General features: G+C 40.0%; 1 protein-coding gene across 1 annotated transcript; it reads right to left on the reverse strand.

Moving 5' to 3' along the window:
• Positions 1-12,146: 12,146 nt before the first annotated feature.
• LOC106971493 (spermatogenesis-associated protein 31A6-like) lies at positions 12,147-19,560 on the reverse strand. Its single transcript, XM_015068310.3, has 4 exons — positions 19,093-19,560; positions 18,307-18,364; positions 17,664-17,724; positions 12,147-17,390 (listed from the first exon to the last, which is right to left on the reverse strand). The coding sequence occupies exons 1-4, from the start codon at positions 19,273-19,275 to the stop codon at positions 13,478-13,480; spliced, it is 4,215 nt and encodes a 1,404-aa protein (XP_014923796.2). The 5' UTR covers positions 19,276-19,560; the 3' UTR covers positions 12,147-13,477.
• Positions 19,561-20,658: the final 1,098 nt, after the last annotated feature.

Raw genomic sequence — 20,658 nt, forward strand, 5'->3', positions numbered from 1 at the left:
GTTGAGAGAAATATACACTTTTCATAATGAAGTTTACCTGGAAAGATGGATAGAACTCTGAATTTTGAGGTGATCCCCAAGATTCCTACCCACTGGGATACATACTTTAAATTAGAGTATGGGTGGGACTGTAAATACGGTGGATTTCACAACTGTGATCAGATTACAAAGGTGAAGGGATTTAAAGACCTAATGAAAATCTGAAATGAGCTGACTTTTGGTTAATAAAAAGGGAGATTATCCTGGATGGGCCTGATATAATTAAGTGGGCTCTTAAAAGGTATTGGATCCTTCCCGAAGAAAGATTTGAAGCAGCAAAGACAATTTTCTGTGAGCCTTTAAGAAACAAACTGTAAATCTATGGAGAAGGCCCTGTGGCAAGGAAACAAACTCCAAGGAACTGAATTCTACCAATTGCCAGTGAACTAGAAAGAGTACCTAAAACTCAAGGTAGCAGTTCTGACTGACACCTTGATTTTAACCCAGTCAAACCCAAAGATGAGGAACCAATTAACTTGTGCCTAGACTCCTGACTCATGGAAACTGAGACCATAAATTTTGTTATTTTTTTCTAAGCCACAAAATTGTAATAAGTTGTTATACAGGAATAGAAAACTAACACCAGAAGTAAAACACATCATACTGGATTGTTATTTCATGAAAGTTAATAAAGTTAAGTTTCCTTCATGTGACATTATATATCCTCTAAATAACAAATTGCTATCTATCATGAATATTTTCTGTACTCTGAAATATTTTACTTAAAAAAACAAAGTGAATTAACCTGTATAGGATGTTTTCATTTTTGTGCATTGAAATTATATTTTCCTTGCTCTGGTGATAGTGGAAAGCTTTTATTCTAGGGATACGTATCAACTGAATTATTAATGAAGTCATTCTTTTAAATTGGTTGGAGCAAAAAAAGCATTTAGCTTGGGTGATGAGACATTAGTGTGTTGTTTGGGGTATATCTCTTTGCCTTTGTGTCCGTTAGTTATTTTAACTGACTGCACTAAGACATTTACAACCTCCTAATTTAAATAGCATTGTTGAGGTATAATTAACATATTATCAATTATACATCTATTTAGTGTAGGTTTGGTACATTTTGGTGTATGATCATATCCTTAAAATCATCATCACCACCAAGATAATGAACATATCACCCTAAATTTTTCCTCATACTCTTTTGGAATACCTCTTTATTATCCCACTCCACCCCCCCCATCCCCCAAATCCTCAGGCAATGTCTGATTTGATTTTGTTACTATAGTTTTTATTTTCTAGAATTTTATATAAATAGAATTAAATAGATTTAAGATTTAAATAGATTTAAGTTGACAATATTTTGTCAGCTTCTTTCATTCAGAAAATTTTTTCAGACTCATATATATTGTTGCATGTGTTCACAATTAGGTTGTTTCTAATTTTGAGTTATTTAATATAAAGTTTCTATAAATATCCTGGTCAAGTCTTTGCACAGACATAAGCTTTACTTCTCTAACATTAAGTATCAAAGATTGGAATGGCTGGGTCATATGGTATGTTTGGTCTGTTATGGACCTGCAAAATCATTTTTACATTCCCTCCAGTGTTCCAATTGGTCCACATTTTTGCCGGCACTTGGTATGTTCAGTCTTTTATTTTCCCTCCTCCAGTAGAAATTCATACCAACAGTGTGCTTTAATTTTTTCCAGCTTTTCTGAGGTTTAGTTAACAATTAAAATTGTAAGATATTTAAAGTATGCAACATGATGATTTGATATATGTTGCATTGTGGAAGGATTATACCCAACATATCCATCACCTCACATATTTACCTTTGTGTATATGTGTGGGTGTGAATATTTAAGTTCTACTCTCTTAGCAAATTTCAGTTATACAATACAGTGTTATCAACTGTAGTCACCATGTCATACATTATATTGTATCTTTGGTCCTTATTCATCTTAGAACTGAAAGTTTGTGCCCTTTCACCAAACTCTTCTTTTTCCTTCACCTCTCAGACCCTCATAACCACATTTCTACTCTAAGTTCAACTTTTTTTCTTTTTTTTTTTCCTTGGGACTCCACACATAAGTGATACCATATAGCATTTGTCTGGCTTATTTCATTTAACACAGTGTCCTCCAGGTTTATCCATGTTGTCACAAATGACAGGATTTCCTTTTTTTGGTAGGAAATGTTTCAATTATTTTTTGATAGGAAATATGGACTGAAGTTAAGTTTTTTTGAGTATAGATATCCACTTATTTAATCACATTGTTGAACTTTTACATTTAGTTTTATTATTTATATAATTTCATTTAAATATATCACTTTATAATTTATGTTCAATTGTTTCATCTTTTTCCACCTGCTGTTGAGGTTTGATTTTGCTTTTAGCTATTCCATTCAATCTCCTTTGTTGGCTTATTAGCTATAAATCTAATCAGTGATTGTTTCAGTTGTATAGTATACATCTCTAACCTAATACAGTTTACTTTCAACAAACATTATATCCCTTAATGTACAATATAAAATATTTACATTTATAAATTTCAATTTCTCCCCTCTTGGCTTTTATGCTGTTTTCACACATTTTACGTGTTATACTATACCACATCAGAGAATTATCTTTTAAAGAGATTTAATTAGAATAGAATAGAAACCCCAGAATTAGACCCACAAAAGTATGGCCAACTCATCTTTGACAAAGCAGGAAAGAATATCCAATGGAAAAAAGACAGTCTCTTTAACAAATGGTGCTGGGAGAACTGGACAGCAACATGCAGAAGAATGAAACTAGACCACTTTCTTGCACCATTCACAAAAATAAACTCAAAATGGATGAAGGACTTGAATGTGAGACAGGAAACCATCAAAACCCTAGAGGAGAAAGCAGGAAAAACCCTCTCTGTCCTCAGCCGCAGCAATTTCTTACTTGACACATCCCCAAGGGCAAGGGAATTAAAAGCAAAAATGAACTATTGGGACCTCATCAAGATAAAAATGTTCTGCACTGCAAAGGAAACAACCAACAAAACTAAAAGGCAACCAACGGAATGGGAAAAGATATTTGCAAATGACATATCGGACAAAGGACTAGTATCCAAAATCTATAAAGAGCTCACCAAACTCCACACCCAAAAAACAAATAATCCAGTGAAGAAATGGGCAGAAAACATGAGCAGACACTTGTCTAAAGAAGACACCCAGATGGCCAACAGGCACATGAAAAGATGCTCAACGTCACTCCTCATCAGGGAAATACAAATCAAAACCACACTCAGATACCACCTCGCGCGAGTCAGAGTGGGTAAAATGAACAAATCCCAAGAGAAACGGGAACCCTCTTGCACTGTTGGTGGGATTGCAAACTAGTGCAGCCACTCTGGAAAACAGTGTGGAGGTTCCTCAAAAAATTAAAAATAGATCTACCTTATGAGCCAACAATAGCACTGCTAGGAATTTACCCAAGGGATACAGGAGTGCTGATGCGTAGGGACACTTGTACCCCAATGTTTATAGCAGCACTTTCAACAATAGCCAAAGTATGGAAGGAGCCTAAATGTCCATCAACTGATGAATGGATAAAGAAATTGTGGTTTTATACACAATTGAATACTATGTGGTTATGAGAAAGAATGAAATATGTCCTTTTGTAGCAACGTGGATGGAAGTGGAGAGTGTTATGCTAATTGAAATAAGTCATATAGAGAAAGACAGGTACCATATGTTTTCACTCTTATGTGGTCCTGAGAAACTTAACAGAAGACCATAGGGGAGGGGAAGGGAAAAAAAAGGTTACAGAGGGAGGGAGCCAAAACATAAGAAACCCTTAAAAACTGAGAACAAACTGAGGGTTGATGGGGGGGGGGGGTGGGAGGGAGGGGAGTGTGGGTGATCGGTATTGAGGAGGTCACCTTTTGGGATGAGCACTGGGTGTTGTATGGAAACCAACTTGACAACAAATTTCATATAAAATAAAATTAAATTAAAAGAAAGAAAGAAAGAAAGAGATTTAATTATTAAAAAATATTTTACACTTACCCTGTTCCACAACTTCAGCTCTAGGTAATGTTCAATAATATGTTTCCTCTTCTGCCCTTTCAGATCTAGAGGTGGAATGTTCTTCCTACTGTTACTAGTCTCTGCCTTCCATTTCTTTCTAGATCCTTCATCTCTCACATAGCTCTATAAGCAAAGCCTTTATTACATGTTCTTCAGAAGACCACTTTGTGCCATCTGTTTCTAGAATGGTAATGTACTGATATAAAATTTAAACACAATTCTTCTCTTTTTTCTATGAACCCTTGGAAAGGCAGCTTTTATGGATTGTCCCAGGGGTGTCCATTTACATAGCAGTTCCTGAGAAAACACTGGTCTATCTTTCAGATACCATCCACTTACTATTTTCAAGATCAAGTCACATGAAAAAAAAGTACGTTCATACACAGAGACCAAGATGTTTTGTTTATATCAGTCATTCCACGAACGTTTATTAAATTTCTGATCAGCCTGAACAGATTTTTGTGAATACTACAGATTTCTCAAAGAGCAAGATTTTAGTTTAATAGTGATTATTTTTATTGAACTGTCATTGAAATAAAATGTTATATTATTTTCAGGTGTACAACATGTGATTTGACAATTCTGTACATTGTGCAATGCTTACCACAATAAGTATAGTTACCATCTGTCACCATGCAGTTATTACAGTATTATTGACTATATTCCCTATGCTGTACTTTTCATCCCAGAGACATTCATTTTACAACTGGAAGTTTGTACTTTTAAAAAAAAAATTTTTAGCGTTTATTTATTTTTGAGAGACAGAGATAAAGCATGAGCGGAGGAGCAGCAGAGAGAGAGGGAGACACAGAATCCGAAGCAGGCTCCAGGCTCTGAGCTATCAGCACAGAGCCCGACATGGCCTCAAACTCACGAACCGCAAGATCATGACCTGAGCAGAAGTGGGACACTTAACCAACTGAGCCACCCAGATGCCCCTGGAAGTTTGTACTTTTTAATCTCCTTTTTTTATTTTTTTTTATTTTTGGGACAGAGAGAGACAGAGCATGAACGGGGGAGGGGCAGAGAGAGAGGGAGACACAGAATCAGAAACAGGCTCCAGGCTCCGAGCCATCAGCCCAGAGCCTGACGCGGGGCTCGAACTCACGGACCGCGAGATCGTGACCTGGCTGAAGTCGGACGCTTAACCGACTGCTCCACCCAGGAGCCCCTCTCCTTTATCTTTTTATCTATCTCTTCACCCCCACTTTGCTCTGACAACCACCAGTTCTCTGTATTTACAAATCAGTTTCTAATTTTTGTTTGTAGGTTGTTTTGCTTTTTAGATTCCACATATAAGTGAAATCATATGATATTTGTATCTCTCTGACTTATTTCACTTAGCATAATACCCTCTAAGTCCATCCATGTTGTCACAAATGGCAAGATTTCATTCTTTTTTATGGCTGAACAATATTCCATTGTGTATATACACCACATCTTCATGCATTCATCTACTAACAGGCACTTAGGTTGTCTCCATATCTTGTCTATTGTAAATAATGTTGCAATAAACATAAGGGTGTGTGTATCTTTTTCAATTAGTTTTTGTTTACTTTAGGGAAATTCCCAGCAATGGAATTACTGAAATGTATTAATTTCTATTTTTAACTTTTTGAGTAAACTCCATACTGTTTTCCATAGTGGCTACTACAATTTACATTCTCACCAGCACTGTATAAGGGTGCCCTTTCTCCAATCCTTGCCAACACCTGTTATTTCTCATCTTACTGTGGTTTCGATTTGCATTTTCCCAGTGATTAGTGATGTTGAGTATCTTCCTATGTATGTTTTGGTCACCTGTATATAATCTTTGGAAAAATGTCTATTCAGATTGCCTACTCATTTTTTAATAGAATTGTTTGCTTTATTGGTGTTGAGTTGGTTTTATTAATGTTTTCTAATTTTTTGGTGTTTTCTATTTCATTGATTTCCACACTGATATTTTTAATTTACTTTACTCTGCATACTTTTGGTTTTATTTGATCTTCTTTTCTGGCTTTTAAGATGGAATCTGAGGTCATTGATTTAAAATCTTTTCTAATATATTTAGTACTATAAAATTTCTTCTAAGTACTTGATGAGGGAGATTCCACTAATATTGAAGTGTTTCCTTTTTTTTATAGTTACACAGAGTGAGCCAGGGCTGGGCAGAGAGAGGGGGAGAGAGAGAATCCCAAGCAGACTCTGTGCTAGTAGCACAGAGTTGATCAGGGCTCAACCAAGAGTTGAGCTTGGTTGAGTTGGTTCAGCTTGTGCTGAAACCAAGAGTAGCTTAATCAACTGAGCCACCCAGGAGCCCCAAAGTGTTTCCTTTTTTAGTATATGTGCTGCCCAAGCCAGCACAAGTGTTTCCTTTTTCATTCAGCTCAAAATACTTTTTTGTTTGGCTCTATTTTAACCCATGAGTTATTCACAAGTGTTTTACTTGATTTTCAAGTATGTGAGGAAATTCTAGAGATCTGTTTTTACTTCTAATTAAATTCCAGCATTGTTAGAGAGCATACATTGTAAAAATGGAATCATTTTAAGTTTATTGATACTTATTTTGTAGCCTAGAATAGTTAAATGTTTATTACGCATTGCAAAGAATGTGTATTCTATAAATGTCTATTAGACCAAGTTCATTGGTAGTGTTTACCAAGTCTTCTATGCTAGTATTGAATTTCTGTCTACATGTTCCATCTTATTGAGAAATGAGTATTGAAATCTGATTATAACTTGATTTTTCTGAAATTCTATCAGTTTTATCTTAAGGTATTTTGAAACTATGTTATTAGGCACACACACATTTAGCAATGTGTGTCTGCTTGATAAATTGGCCCTTTTATCATTATAATTGTGAAAAAGTAAATGAATGCATAACTCAGTTGATCAATTAGTTTAAAGAAATTGGCATAAGAATAAAAAGATCTAGAGACCAGATGGAAGAAGCTTTGTTTATATTTTTAATTTTTTTTAATGTTTATTTTTGAGAGAGATAGAGGCAGAGTGGGAGCGAGGGAGGGGCAGAGAGAGGAAGAAATAGAACTTGAAGTAAGTTCCAGGCTCCAAACTGTCAGCACAGAACCAGACACAGGGCTCCAACTCACGAACTGATCATGACCTGAGCCGAAGTCAGACGCTTAACCGGTTAAGCCAGCCAGGCGCCCCTGTTTATGTTTTTAGAGGGAAGGTCTTCTGTGTTTTTAAATTATTGAAAATGTAATCAACAATGTTGATGTGGCTGTATTAAAAATGATACTTCTATGAAAAGTTAGAGAAAGAAAAAACAAGAAAAAAGCATTCTGCATGTTTTCCAAGGAACAAACTTTCTTCTTTGCTGTGCAATAATAGAGGTTTGGTACAAAAATAACCACACAAAGTGAAAGGAAAAAATCAATAGTATTGTTGTCTTCACAGCTAAATTCTTAACATTTTTTCTGATATATATTAAAAAAGGAAAATTGGCAAATATTTTAGGTTAAGTACCAATGTTTAAAAAAAAACAAACTCGGACTAAATCCCTAGATTTACCAATTTCAAAAAGAAAGTAACATTTTATAAATTAAAATTTTATGAAATAAACGCAATTTTATAAAATTTGTAAATTTAGGCAATAAATGACTTGCCCAAGTAATCTAGTAGGTGGAATCCAGGGTCCAAATTCTATAAAACATATTTATTGACTCTATAAAATAAATTGGACATAGCAAATAGCTATGTAAAGAGTTACTATATAAAATTGTGGTGGAAATAAAAAGTTCAGTTATCTTCCTCCTGTAGTATCAGAAATACCTGACCCATCTGAGATAGGTGAGTTTTAGTGGTCACTGTAAACACATGGTAGAGATTGTGAAATCACAGAGAGCAGATGCTGTCAATTCCAGCTTCTGGACTCAGAGAAGGAAGAGTGGCAGATGCCGTTACAGTGAATGAGGGTGAGAAACTCTAAAAAATCAGCTTCATTTCCCCCCATCCAGGGGGCCATCTAATGCACAAAAATGCCTAGAACCAAAGAGCTGTGTAATCCACGTTTCCTACAAAAGATGTTAGCATTTTCTAAATCCTCACCTACTGTGCCTGGCAGGCATTACATGACACTTTTCTAGAAGTTTCATCAGCGTCATGTGCACATCTGTGACACAATGTGTCTGTGCAGAGCCCAGAGTGGACATCCCTGAGTAAATGGACTCTTCAGGTTACTACAGCCGGTGACCAGCCAGGAAGGGGTACAGCAGCAAACTAAGGAAGGTGACTTGCAGCTGTTTGGAAAATACAACGGTTCACGTGACGAAGACCAATCTTGTGCCAGAAATGGTTGAGTCAGACCGACTTCAAATAACTGGTGGCAGTTATGAAGCCCCTGGATTATCCAGATACGGATGTTCCTTACTGTGCCCATGGTGTGACCACAACATAGTAGCTGTATATATTTGGGAACACTTTCAGAAATGTATTTCTATGGCAGTTAGTTATAAAGTGAGTGAAACTAAAAATATAATCTATCAAGAAGTATCGCTGTTTGGGGTTAACATTGTAGAACGACTACTTTGGAAGAGATCTTTATTCCTTGGAGTATTAAGAAGGCATCACATAATTGCTGTCTTTGCACATTGTTTTCTAGAGTGCCTGGTTTATTGAAATCAACATGAGGCCAGTTGTAAATATTTATCTTAAATCCAGATTTATAATATATCTTAAGTATCATGTAAAAAGTATTTCATCTGTAGATTAAGAATCACTTCATTTTCAGCAAAATGTTTTTATATAAAACTTCTTGAAAACAAAAGGGATCTGTTTTTGTTTTTTTCTCTAATTTTTGATACCAATTTCTTTTGGAAATATATAAATGGTAAAACTTCTTTTAAGATTTTAAGATAGGTGAATCTCACTAAAAGTAAAATACAGATGGCCATAGAGTCTGGAAAAACTAATATATATTTCATGGATTGATACCCCTTGATTTCTTATTCGGAGGAAAATGTGCAAGTTTATTTCATGAAACCATCTGAAGCAATGTATGTAATATGCAATGATTGAAGGAAATTCTTCTTTAATATACATTGTTCATTATAATTTTGCACAACTTAATGAACTGTGAATTACTAGTGAGGAAAAGCACATTCAACTTATTATAGCAAGAAAGTACTTACTATGGACATTTCCCATGTTTCCAGACTTTCTGGCCACCCTGAGCAACTTTAATTCAAAAGACGAAGGAAAAATCACTTATTTTAACCATGTTAAAATAGTAACTTGAAAAGATATTTTCCTGTATAAACTTTTCCTAATTGAGCCCATTTTGTTCTGATCAATAAACTTATCTGCATAACTTGTGCTATAAAAAAAATGATCTGATAGAATGCTAAATGACATTCATGACCATACTCCATTTTATGATTCAATGATATCATAAAGGAATAAAGTAGAAAAATTAACAAAAAAAAGAAAAAATAATAAAGTAGAAAAATTAATAGTTATAAATTGTTTATGTGGGAAAAATGAATTTCTTGTTAAAATAGACCAAAAGAGCCCTTGTGTCAGCCTTGCTCCTCTTAGAGAAAGAACTGTGATGTCATCATCCCAATGGAAAATCTGAGAGACTTAACCTGTGATACATCTTGACAGCTGTCATTGAAATTTTATCAAGGACAATAGGTTGCTTATGAGTATTGAGAAATATGTAGTCTCATTGTAATGTACCCTTTGGAAAGTGCTGGATATATAACAAATGAAGTTTCATTATTCATGATAATATAAATATTGATTAAAATGATTAAATCAATTAATATGTTAATATATTCCTTGCTCAGTAATTTTTAAGCTATCTATATATCTCAAAAAAGACATATTTCATAATATTTCAAATTTATTCTAAACAATGTGTTCTTTTTTAGCCCTGTAATAATATAAAGTGGATCTTGACTGCCTTTCTTAGAAAATGTGCATTTCATAGAATTAAAAATGAATCCTTCTCAATAGTTTGTCCTTTTTTTTAAATGTTAGCTGAACATTAGGACTGTGTTATATACTGAAGACATGTATAATAATATCATTTATCATTGAAGGAATAAAATAATATAAAGAAGTATAATTTTGCTAGATGATATAATAGGAATATTACCAGGAATTTCACTTATTTGTGAAAAATATTCACCGATAGATAGCTTGTTAAAAAATAAAACCCACAAGCCTGATGCAAACTGCTAGGTGCAAAATAATGTGCTAATTACATAGACCTCTGCAAGACAAGTATGAATCCAGACACCTCTTTTCTGGTTTATTTCATTTCTAGAGTCCATTTGTTGCAGGTCTTTATTATGTTTTCAAAGTAAATAAGTAATCCATTTGCAGTTCAGGTCTTGTCCTCAAGAGAATACAAAAAATATGCAACAGTGACACCATTTGGCTGGATAATAACTAAAACTGGACAAATAAGATATTTTCTCTCATTGGAGACTGTTTTAGTTGTGTTTAAAAATTGTGATTCTCAAGTTAATGGGCACCTGTGGAAATTCATTTTGCAAATCTACACGTAGAATCAGTAATTCTTTTGTTCAGAGTCAATAACATTACAAAAGAAAAAAATTCCCAAGCATTTCCCCAAGCAGAGACCCACATTTAGCACAATGCTGACAATGCCTGAGTGTTTTGAGGATTGCAAGAGGGGCATAACTGACAATCCCTCTTGTGCTGCTACTATGCTAGTTTCATATTTACCAAGAAGGACTTGTCAATATTTGTCTGCTTGGGATCTTGAAAAATGGATGCGAGGTCTCTGTGAGGTCTTTGTGTTGAGTCTCTATGGGGTATCTGTGTAAGGTTTCAATGTGAAATGTCTGTGCGGCAGTGAAAGATTTCTGTGCACTGTCTGTAGATGTCTTTCTGTGAGGTTTCTATGTGAGGTCTTTTTGAGGCTATGTGATGTCTCTGAGTGTTGTTTCTGCGTGAGGTCTGTATGGAAGACCTACCATTGGGAAGTCTTGATAGGTTTGCCGTTAGGTCTCTGGAAAATCTCTGAAATCTGTACTAGGTTTCTGTCTGAGAATCTGTGGGGCAACATGAAGTCCCTATACGAGGTCTCAGTGTGAGGTCTCTGTAAGGCAACATGCTAGTCACCATGGAAGGTGTCTGTGTGAGAGAGGTCTCTGTTGAGAGTTGTCTCTGTAAGGTCTGTGTGTTCTCTTTGCTGGGAAGTGTCTCTGTGTTGTCTCTGCATGAAGTGTCTCTGTGTGGGTGTCTCCATTTCTGGCCTTGCCACACCTTATGGAAATCTGGGCAACAGAAGGGTGAAGGCACTTGCTTCTTTGTGTTTGAGGGGTGGGGGTGGGGGAGGGGTTGTGTTGTTGTTTGTTTTCTGTTCTGTCAACATCCCCATCTGCAGCACTTCTGGCAGGGGCTATGTGGTCCACATCTAGTCCCTACTCCTGTCCCAGAACTCAACTCTCAGTGCCCCTTGAAGACTTAATAGCAACCAGGCTCAGGGCCCCTTGCTCTGTCCCACCCTCTCCTAATCTCCCAAGGGCCCCAAGGTGCTGTCTGTGCTGGGTCCCAATCCCTTTCCACAGGTCTTGGCTCCACTTACATTGCTGGACCCACTCTGGAGGCTGACTCAGGAATTGGGTCCCAGAGGCAACACCTGGCTCCAGGGAGAAACCAGTGACACAAGCAGGCTTAAACCCACTCTTCCCTCCACCCCAGGTCCCACATGTTGGGCATCCTGACAGGCATGGGGGACAGGGCCCATTCCTGTTATCCTCTGGATCAAGGGCATCTCCTGGAGCAAGACTCTCTACCATGGGAATGATGCCCTCTGCAGCTGTGCCTACTGTGCACAAAGCACAGACTAACGCTAGAGAAATTGCTCATCTTCTTGCTTTCTCATATGGATAGGGGCCAGGGAAGGGGGAAAGCTATGCTAGAAGTGGAGAGAGCAGTGGACCACTCCTGAGCTATACCTCCCCATTTTGAACAGGTCATTTCCATGCTCTCCCCAACTCCCATTTCACAAATCCTGTCTGATGGCCTCATCTGCTGGACTCTGGAGTATGCAAGGACTGGGAGCCAGACGAGACTTACATGATTGCAGACTTACTACATGATAACTCCCCACCACTCCTTGAGGAGCAGTTCTACAGCCCTGTGTTTAAATAAAGGTCACCAGACTGGAAGTTACATCTGAAGCTCCCTAATCCTGGCTTTTCCACCTGTATTCTTGAATTCAAGAGGTGATAATGTGTAAGTGTATTAAATATATTATTAAGAGATTAACCTTCCCTCATTTGCTTTACATCTACAAATTTGACCATCTGTTCTGGATATAAAAGTGGCTTCTCTATGTCTGTGATTTTAGAGCTGAAGTGGGGTGGAGACCATGATGGGGTATGATGAGCCACTGGGCCCTTAACTTTTTCTTTCTTCCAGGCCTGTAGATGGTGGTGAGATATCAGAGGCTCTTCATTCACTGCAAATTTATAGGCACCATGTGTCCCTTTGCCTTTTTCTTTGGATCCAAACTTTTCAACTTGTCTCCCACATCCCATTCTAAGTTCATAGTATTCAACCGTCACATAGTTACTACATACAGATACTCTCAATCCTGTTTCATTAATCCAGAACTCCTTCTCTGGGGTTAACATAGAGGGAAAGCAGGTGACCCTTGAATATTCATTTGGGGTAAAGGTGAACATAGCCCTTAGCAACTTCCCTGATGTTCTCTCACTTACACATACTCAGACCTGGAAATGCCATCCTCATCACTGGAAGTACAGAAAAGGCAGAGGTGGAAGAGGGTGACATTAAAGCTAAGCTCAGAGGGGTTCACAGGGCCTAACTCAACCTCAGCTCTTCACAGAGAGAGAAGGGCTCTCAAGAGCAAGTGCCCTCTATTCTTCACCAAGAGATCCAGGAAAAAGATTTCTCCTGCTTCTGAACTTTAGGCCTAGTACCCTCTACCAAATTTCAATCCACTTGGTTCTGATACTTCCTGGAGCCTGAGTGGGACCCTGAGTCCAGCCCCATGATGTCTGGAAACCTATCCCCTATAGCTGTATAAATTTCAAAATAGAGTGGAAGTAGGAGAAAGGCAAGTTGAGCCAGATCTTGGGTAAGGTCTTCATAGGTATTTCTCATCTTTTTAGGGTAGTTTTTGTTTGCATAATGACAGTATCATGAAAACAATGTATAATGAAAGGATAAGGAGCAAGCCTACAATGCCCAAGGCCAAAATCCCTCCATTCTCCTCCCTTCTAGAAGCCAAAGTACATACTGAGCACAGCACAGACAAAAGCAACCATACTACCCTCTTTTGGGGGGAAAACATATATATTGGGGAATATTAGGTATTTGGATGTGCTAATGAGAAAAAAAAACACTTTCTTTACATGGACTAATTTTTTTCTTGAAGACATATTTTCCTACTAGGAAAGGCTAAAGAAGTATTTTATGATCGACCAAACAGGGAGGCCTGAAGAAGACAGTGCCGTGGACAGTGTTGATGGTAGCCTGGGGCACCTGGCATCCTTGGCCTATACTGGCAGGGACTGACTGGAGACAAAGTCTTCTTGGGAGGCAGGGATGGGAGGTGCCTTGGGTCCAGTTGCTCATCCTCGAATCTTACACTTTTCAAGGACTGTCGGTGTTTAACCTGCCTTTCCTTGAAAGAGCTACTCTGACCATTGGAGGTGTCTTGGTGATTGTGGGCTGTATAACTCATTCTCCCATGCTCTGGGTAGAAGGGAACCCTGTGGTAACAGAAACACCCACATACTGGTGCTTGGAGTTCCTGTTTGTGCTCATTTAACTTTGTGCCATGAAGTCCATGGTGGATTGCCATTTTCTCCTCTAGAATTTGTCCAACAGCTGTCATGAGTGCCTGAGCCTCAGCAGTCTCATTAGCCATAATTGATCTGCTTTTGACTGGTCCTTGGCTCTGGGCAGAGGCTATTACTGGTTTACATTTTTGCATAGTGTTCTGACCTTTGACTTTTCTATTGGGGAAAATCCATTGAAAAAAGTGCCTCATCCTTTTTCTGAAGAGGTTTTCTGGAGGACCTTGTTTCTTCTCTGGCAGGAACTGTATGCATCTGTTCCTAACAGAGTCTACTATTCCTCTGACTGGGGAAAGGTGACTCATACTTTCAGCTTGAGAGGTCCTCAATTCTTCAAACCGTTCTTTATTCGTTCCTGAGTTGGGCCTCCTACAGTCCTCTCTCTTATAAGTAGAGGCAGTCATCTTGCTCTGGCTCTTCCATGAGTCCTGAAGTCCAGAGTTCATGGGATCTTGCTGCCTTAAGCAGCTCCTTTGGTTTGCCATTAAGCCATACAGCATCTGGGAAGCTATCTTGTCTCCAGTAGGCACTGTCTGGGGATAACACTGAGGTGCCTGAGAAGCCAAGTTGTCTACAGCAAGGATCACGTGTGTAGGACAGTCTTGAGACTGGTTCTCTGGCTTTATCTTCAATTTGGACTTAAATTCACTAACCTCTGTGTTAAGGCATGACTCTCCAGGATCTTGGATAGCAGACATTCTAGAAAGTTTTTTACTGGTATCTAAACCCCCCATATGTGCATTTATGGTTTGGGGTTTTGTGAGCACATTGGTTCCCAAGATGGGTCTTGGCTGAAGAGTAGGAGGCTTGGCCTCTACTGCCTCCATGGCCTTTTCAGACCTAAGATATTGGGGTCCTAAGTTCATCTTCAGCATTGCTACCCTATGGCAGGGGTCTTGTGAGGCCCAATCCTCATTCTCCTCTCTTGGCTCATTCCCGGCCATTGCTGAACTGGGACTCAGCTCTAGGCTGCTCTTCTCAGCCCATTCTGCAGAATCACTCTGCAGAGTTCTGCCCATGAGGTTGAGTGTGAAGGACTGAGAAGGTGGCCTGCTATCCTGTCCAGTCAGAGAGGCCTTTGAGGACCCCTGGTTGTCATCAGATGGGGTCCTTACCAGGGCCCTCTGGATTTCCTCATACATAGGTGAAGGGGCAAGGAGAGGCCTCTCCAGGGTGAGACCTGACTCTTCTGCTACAACTTTCTTTCCCAGACATGCCTGAGAAGGTCTTCCCAGGGATTCGGCAAATTTGATTATTGAGGCAGTTCTAGACACACAGGTGGCTGAGGGGTTAAAGGCAAACTGCAGAATGGGCAAAGGTTGAACCTTTTTCAACTTAAATAGATTTATGGGCTTAAGAGCCTTGAGGGGTAGACCCCACCTGTGCCTCACCCAAAACCTTATAATATGTGCTTCCAGCACTTCTTGAATGTCTGAATTGAGGAAGGAAACCCTGTGGGAGGTGTTCACATATGGTCCCCAACACTTCAAGATTCCTAGGTTTCTGATTTCCTTGTGAGTGTTGGACTTGGGAAAAGCATGGTTGACTGCAAGCCAGGATTTGTGCACACTCACAGGGATCAAACTCCCACTGATCTTCCCCAACTTCCTACCCAAATGGTTTTTCAGGATGTTTTCTAGATTCTTATCTAAGCTCTTTAGCAAATCGCTCCCTGAGTCACTCATTGACAACCCCAAGTCACATTCTGACTCTCCAGAGCTTACTTCCTGAAACCCCATTAGGGAGCTTTCTGAGTCCCTGGAGAGATCTTTTGGGACCTTCCCTAAAATATACCCCAGGCCCTTGCCCATGCCCTGGCTTAGCTGGAACTCCACTTTCTGTGTATCCTTGTTGCTTTTACCTGCACATGCAGAGGGACGTGAGGGTCCATGCTTGCCCTTTGCCTGACATGTCCCTGGTAATTCACCCTGAAGCTGCCTTAGTTCCAGAGACTCTTGGATCTTACGGGGCAGCTCCCACCGGTGTTCAATAAGCCACTTTTGTAGGTGTTGCTCCAGTTGCTTACGGAGTTCAGCACTGATTGGAAAGTTCTCAGGAAGGAGGGAGACTGCCCAACTGTCCTCAGGAAGATTGGAAGTGAAGACACTAAAGACTTCTTGAGATCTTTTGATTACAGAGGATAAAGCCCACCCACTTTCTAGTTGCTTCTGCAACAAAGGCCATTCTGGATGTTGAATCTCAGGTGGGATGAGAAATTGTGACTTATCCTGGGCTATAGGGCAAGATACTTCACAGGCCTCAATCTGAGGTGGCGAAGGTGATAGGATTGGAAGAGAGGATTGGCGATGATCCTGGGTCAGGATCTGAGACAGAGATGGTGGTTGAAATTGAGGTACAGATGAAACCAAGGGTTGAGATTGGAACTCCAGTTGGGACGAGGGCTGGGACTGAGAAAGCAGTGGAGATAGTTTAGCCTGCATTTGAGTTGGGCAGGCACTTGAGATTCCATTGAATAAGAAAGAGGAAGACTGTGGCACTGAAGAGCCCTCAGAGATCCAGGCAGTAGCTACCAGAGATTCGCTGTGTAGAGAGGGGAGACCCCAGAAAAGTTGGTTATATTTCTGCTGTAGATGGTGTCCCAAGACCTTAGGATATGAGAGCTTCTGATGACCAGGCAGCTGCTCTGGTTTTCCTTTTGTACTCCAGAAGTGTTGGAGGCTTGTGTTCTGTTCAGGACTCAGTGACTTCAACATATTCCCCAAAGAATTCAGGTGGTAGTCTGGGCTTATTTGTTTTGGATATGATTCATCTTTTTCTTTTTCTTTCCAAATCTTGACCTTGACTCTCTTTGTGACTTGTATTTCCAGGAGCTTCTGATTATCTGAGCTCAGCAAAGAGGGGCTAGCAGCTCCTACCTGTCTGTTGGTGGGGTTTCCCCAGAATGAGGCCTCTGGTGAGTGGTGGGAAAGGTGTTCTTGCTGAGACTCATAATTTGATGAGGTTGAGAGGCACAGGGCTTTGGCAGCAGTGTGCCACCATGACAAGGCTGAAATGGGACAACTTGAGTGGCCAAGGCCTGAGATGGCTGGAACAGCAGAAGCTGACCAAGGGGTGTGAGATGACCTCTGTGGAATGGTGCTTGGTGGGAATGCCAAGGAGTCACATTGAGGAAGAGTCAGAATAGAGTCTGGAGGTTGTGGGGCAGAGGAGGTTCTCAGAGGTGGAGGGCAGGCCTCTGAATTAAGGGGACATGGAGGCAGAGGGGAAAGAGCAAGTGGCTGGGGCAAAAGGCTGTTGAGGGGAAGGAAAGGCTCTGGTGGCGAAGAGGCACTCAGAGATGAGTGGGAATGAACAGAAACTGAAGAGGTCATTGAGCCAAGAAGTAGAGGGCGCTGAGTCAGAGGAACTGGGGTAGCCAACAGGGACATGGTGGGAGCAGCAGCATCCACAGGCTCCCTGCATGGCTGGTGGGCTCCAGCAGGCACTGCTTTGCACACCTCACCAGGGATGTCTTGACATAAGAGTTGATGAAAGCCACCTTTGTCAGGGAGCCTCCCCAGGCAGCTGCAGGAGACAGGAGGCACAAGCTGCAGCTAGAAGCTGACAGGGCAAGGAGGGCAGGGCAGGCTGGGCAGGGATAACACCTGCAACCTACAGCCCTCCACAGTCTGCATACTGATTTCACATTGCTCCTGCTATTCCTTACCCCAGAGCTTTATCCATACTTTGTTTCTGTGGCTCCCCCTCCCAGGGTTCCCTATGGTCCAGGGGTCAAATCATAAACTCTGGGACAAAGGAGGACCAAGGAAAAGGGGGGAAAGGGGAAAAATTCTTTACCTTTGCAGAAGTGAAATCAGACTGCGAGCTCCCTCCAGTTCTTTCAGGCAATTTCTGCAAGCTGGAAATAAGGAGGCTGGGTTACAGTAGTGAAAGTAGGGCCGTAAGTGTTTTAGGGGAGGCTGAGTGCAGGGGGGAGCTTTTAGGCTGAGCTTTTAGGGGGAGACTGTTGGGAGATTAGACTATGGAGCCCAAGCATCACTGTTCAAACCACATGATCCCTCACAGTGATGGCCAGGTTTATTATGGGGAGTACTTTGTCATTTACATTACCCCCCAGAGCCCTCACAACTGCCTTGTTGGGGAGAAAGGACAGGGGTCACCCCACAAAAGAATCTGAGTGAAGTTAAACCACTTATCAACCCGGAGGTTCCACCTCTGGATCTAGGCATTAGTGGTCTACTACCGCCCACACTCCTCTGCCAGCTGACACCCATTTCAGCCTCTATCAACTTCCTTCCAAGCATGGAATCTGGGAAATATACAGTAGCTGATCTCCTTCCCAAGAGCCTCTCTGAGGGCTCTTTTTCCTGAAGGATGGCCTCTGCCCCTGGCATCCTTAGAGACCATGGAATTAGACCCTCAGGAGCAAGAGAGATGGAGAATAACTTGGCACATGTAGGGCTAAATGGCATAAGCTTACCTTTCAAAGCTCCGCTTTTTTTCTTACTCTTGCTCCTCCTCCTCAGCTCCACTTGATGCTATGAGAAAAGATGAGGGACTCGGACTCAATTATCTCTTCTCTCTAGATGATTCACAGATGCTCAGTGTTCATAAACAATATGACTTTCTACATTTCTACATATAATGGAGCTCTGTGGCTTTCTTTTCTTTTACTCATCTTTAAAATGAATAAAATATTTTTAGTTTTTCTTCTTTGAAAAATGTAAAAATGGATTTTCTATGTGAGATCACTATGAATTTCTTTCATCACTATTCCTCTACTCAAGAAATATACACACACACATACAGGTCCTTCTATGCTCCACTGGATAAGACTCTGTTTCCAGAGTTCAGACCCCCACTCTAGCCCTTTAGAGGCTCTCAGGTTCAGCACTGCCTTCAGATCAGCTCAACACAGAGGAAGAGCTCACCTGAGACACCTGCCACAGGAAGGAGAAAATGCTGGTAAAACAATGTTTAGGAGTCTGTTCTTCTGCAGACAATGAACTCAGTATACAGTCCTCACTCACTGGTCACTGAATCTGGGACTTTGCCCAGGAGACCTAGGGTCTGGAGATCTTGGGATAGAAACCCTTGTGCCCACTCTAAGCTTTGCCTGGCCTAGCTAGTCTCTAGAAGGATGATGGTCTATTCTTTCCTGAGAGTTCCCATCTCACAAGACTCTCTAGATGATTTAGAAAAGTGGATATAAGAATAAGGAAAAAAAGAGATAATTCCTGTTGGGGTTTAGCTAAAGTTTCCTTACCTTCCTGATATTTCTATATTTCCTAGCTGGTGATAAGGATGGATTACTCTGAAAACAAGGGAGTAACAGAAGGAAGAGCCCCAGTCCACACAGGAAGGCAAAGATGGCATCAATCACCCAGGAGGTGGGACCAGAGCTCAGCCAGGAGGTACCAGTGCTTCTCAGGGAAAAGAAATTCTCCATCTTTGGAAATCTGTTGTCCTCAGGCAACTGAGCACTGGTAGTTCACTTGGGGACAGAGCTCTAGGCCTGCATCACAGAGCTAAAGCCTTGTCACAAAGGGTTCCTGAGAATGGGGGAGGGGGCGGTGAGAGGACCCAGCTAGAGCATCACCCCTCCCCCATCATTCAGTCCCACAGATCCCTGCACTTTCCTGAGCCTTCTAGATTCCACCTTCCAACTCTACTGTCATGTCAGAGAGACCTTGGCCAATTTTCTATTCATTCCATCTAGAACTCAGATATTACCTGGTCCCTTTGTCTATTAGGGGTCTTGACTCAGGGCCCACTAATTTTATAACCCTTGAAAATCTGAAGTTGACCCTAGAATTTTGGCTATTTCCCGGGGAAATTTTCTTTTGGAATTTTCTCTGTCCTCAACTCTAGTTTCCCATATAATGTTTTTGTCTTGTATAAACCCAAGCCCATAATTTAAATTTCTTTTGCAGTTAGTTTTATGAATTTTAGTGTTTGCTTTGTCTCATTTTCAAAAGGACATATACACAAAAAATAAGATAATTATTCAAAATTCATAAATTAAAGTATGAAAGTTACTTTCTAAGTTTGTAACATTTATAATTCTAAAGTTAGTAAAGCTTTAAACTTTACTACCCACTTTTGGGACATGTGGATACATACACACATTCACAGACACATACACACACTTATCCTTTTGCAAACCAATCCAGTATTTCCAAATCCAAGAATCCACACTTTCCTACTGAAAACATTTTTTCATATGTTGTCTTGACCTGATTTTGTATTTTATTTTATTTGTGTTTTCTTTTTATTTTTTAAATTTTCCACATGTTTTAAAACATGTTGTTTTAGTTCATTAGGGCTTCTATAACAAAATACCACAGAACAAGGTGGATCAAACAACAGAAATGTATTTCTCACAATTCTGGAGTCTAAGTCCAAGATCAAGGTGCCAGTATGGTCACATTCTGGTGAAGTCCCTCTTCCTGGTTAATAGCGCTTTTTCACTGTGTCCTCATATGGTGGGAAGGGGCTAGGAATCTATCTGGAGACTTTTTGTAAGGCACTAATCCTCTCCACAAGGGCTCATAAACATGTTCCAATTATCTCATCTCCTCTTTCTTTAGGAGTTAGAATTTGAATATATGGATTTGGGTGAGGGGACACATACATTCAGACAAGTGCACATATGCTACACTCAGAAGTCAGGAATGGGTTAGTTTATTCATACTCCTTTATAATAATCTCACCTCAAATTAAAATTTTATCAAAATTTAGACTTAGGTCTTCTTTGTATTCATATTTGCCTTCTATATTTTCTTTATTACTTTATTTTCAATATGCTTTGTTTGATGGGTTTTTTGATATT

This window comes from Acinonyx jubatus, chromosome D4 (genome assembly GCF_027475565.1).
Source record: "Acinonyx jubatus isolate Ajub_Pintada_27869175 chromosome D4, VMU_Ajub_asm_v1.0, whole genome shotgun sequence".
NCBI lineage: Eukaryota > Metazoa > Chordata > Mammalia > Carnivora > Felidae > Acinonyx > Acinonyx jubatus.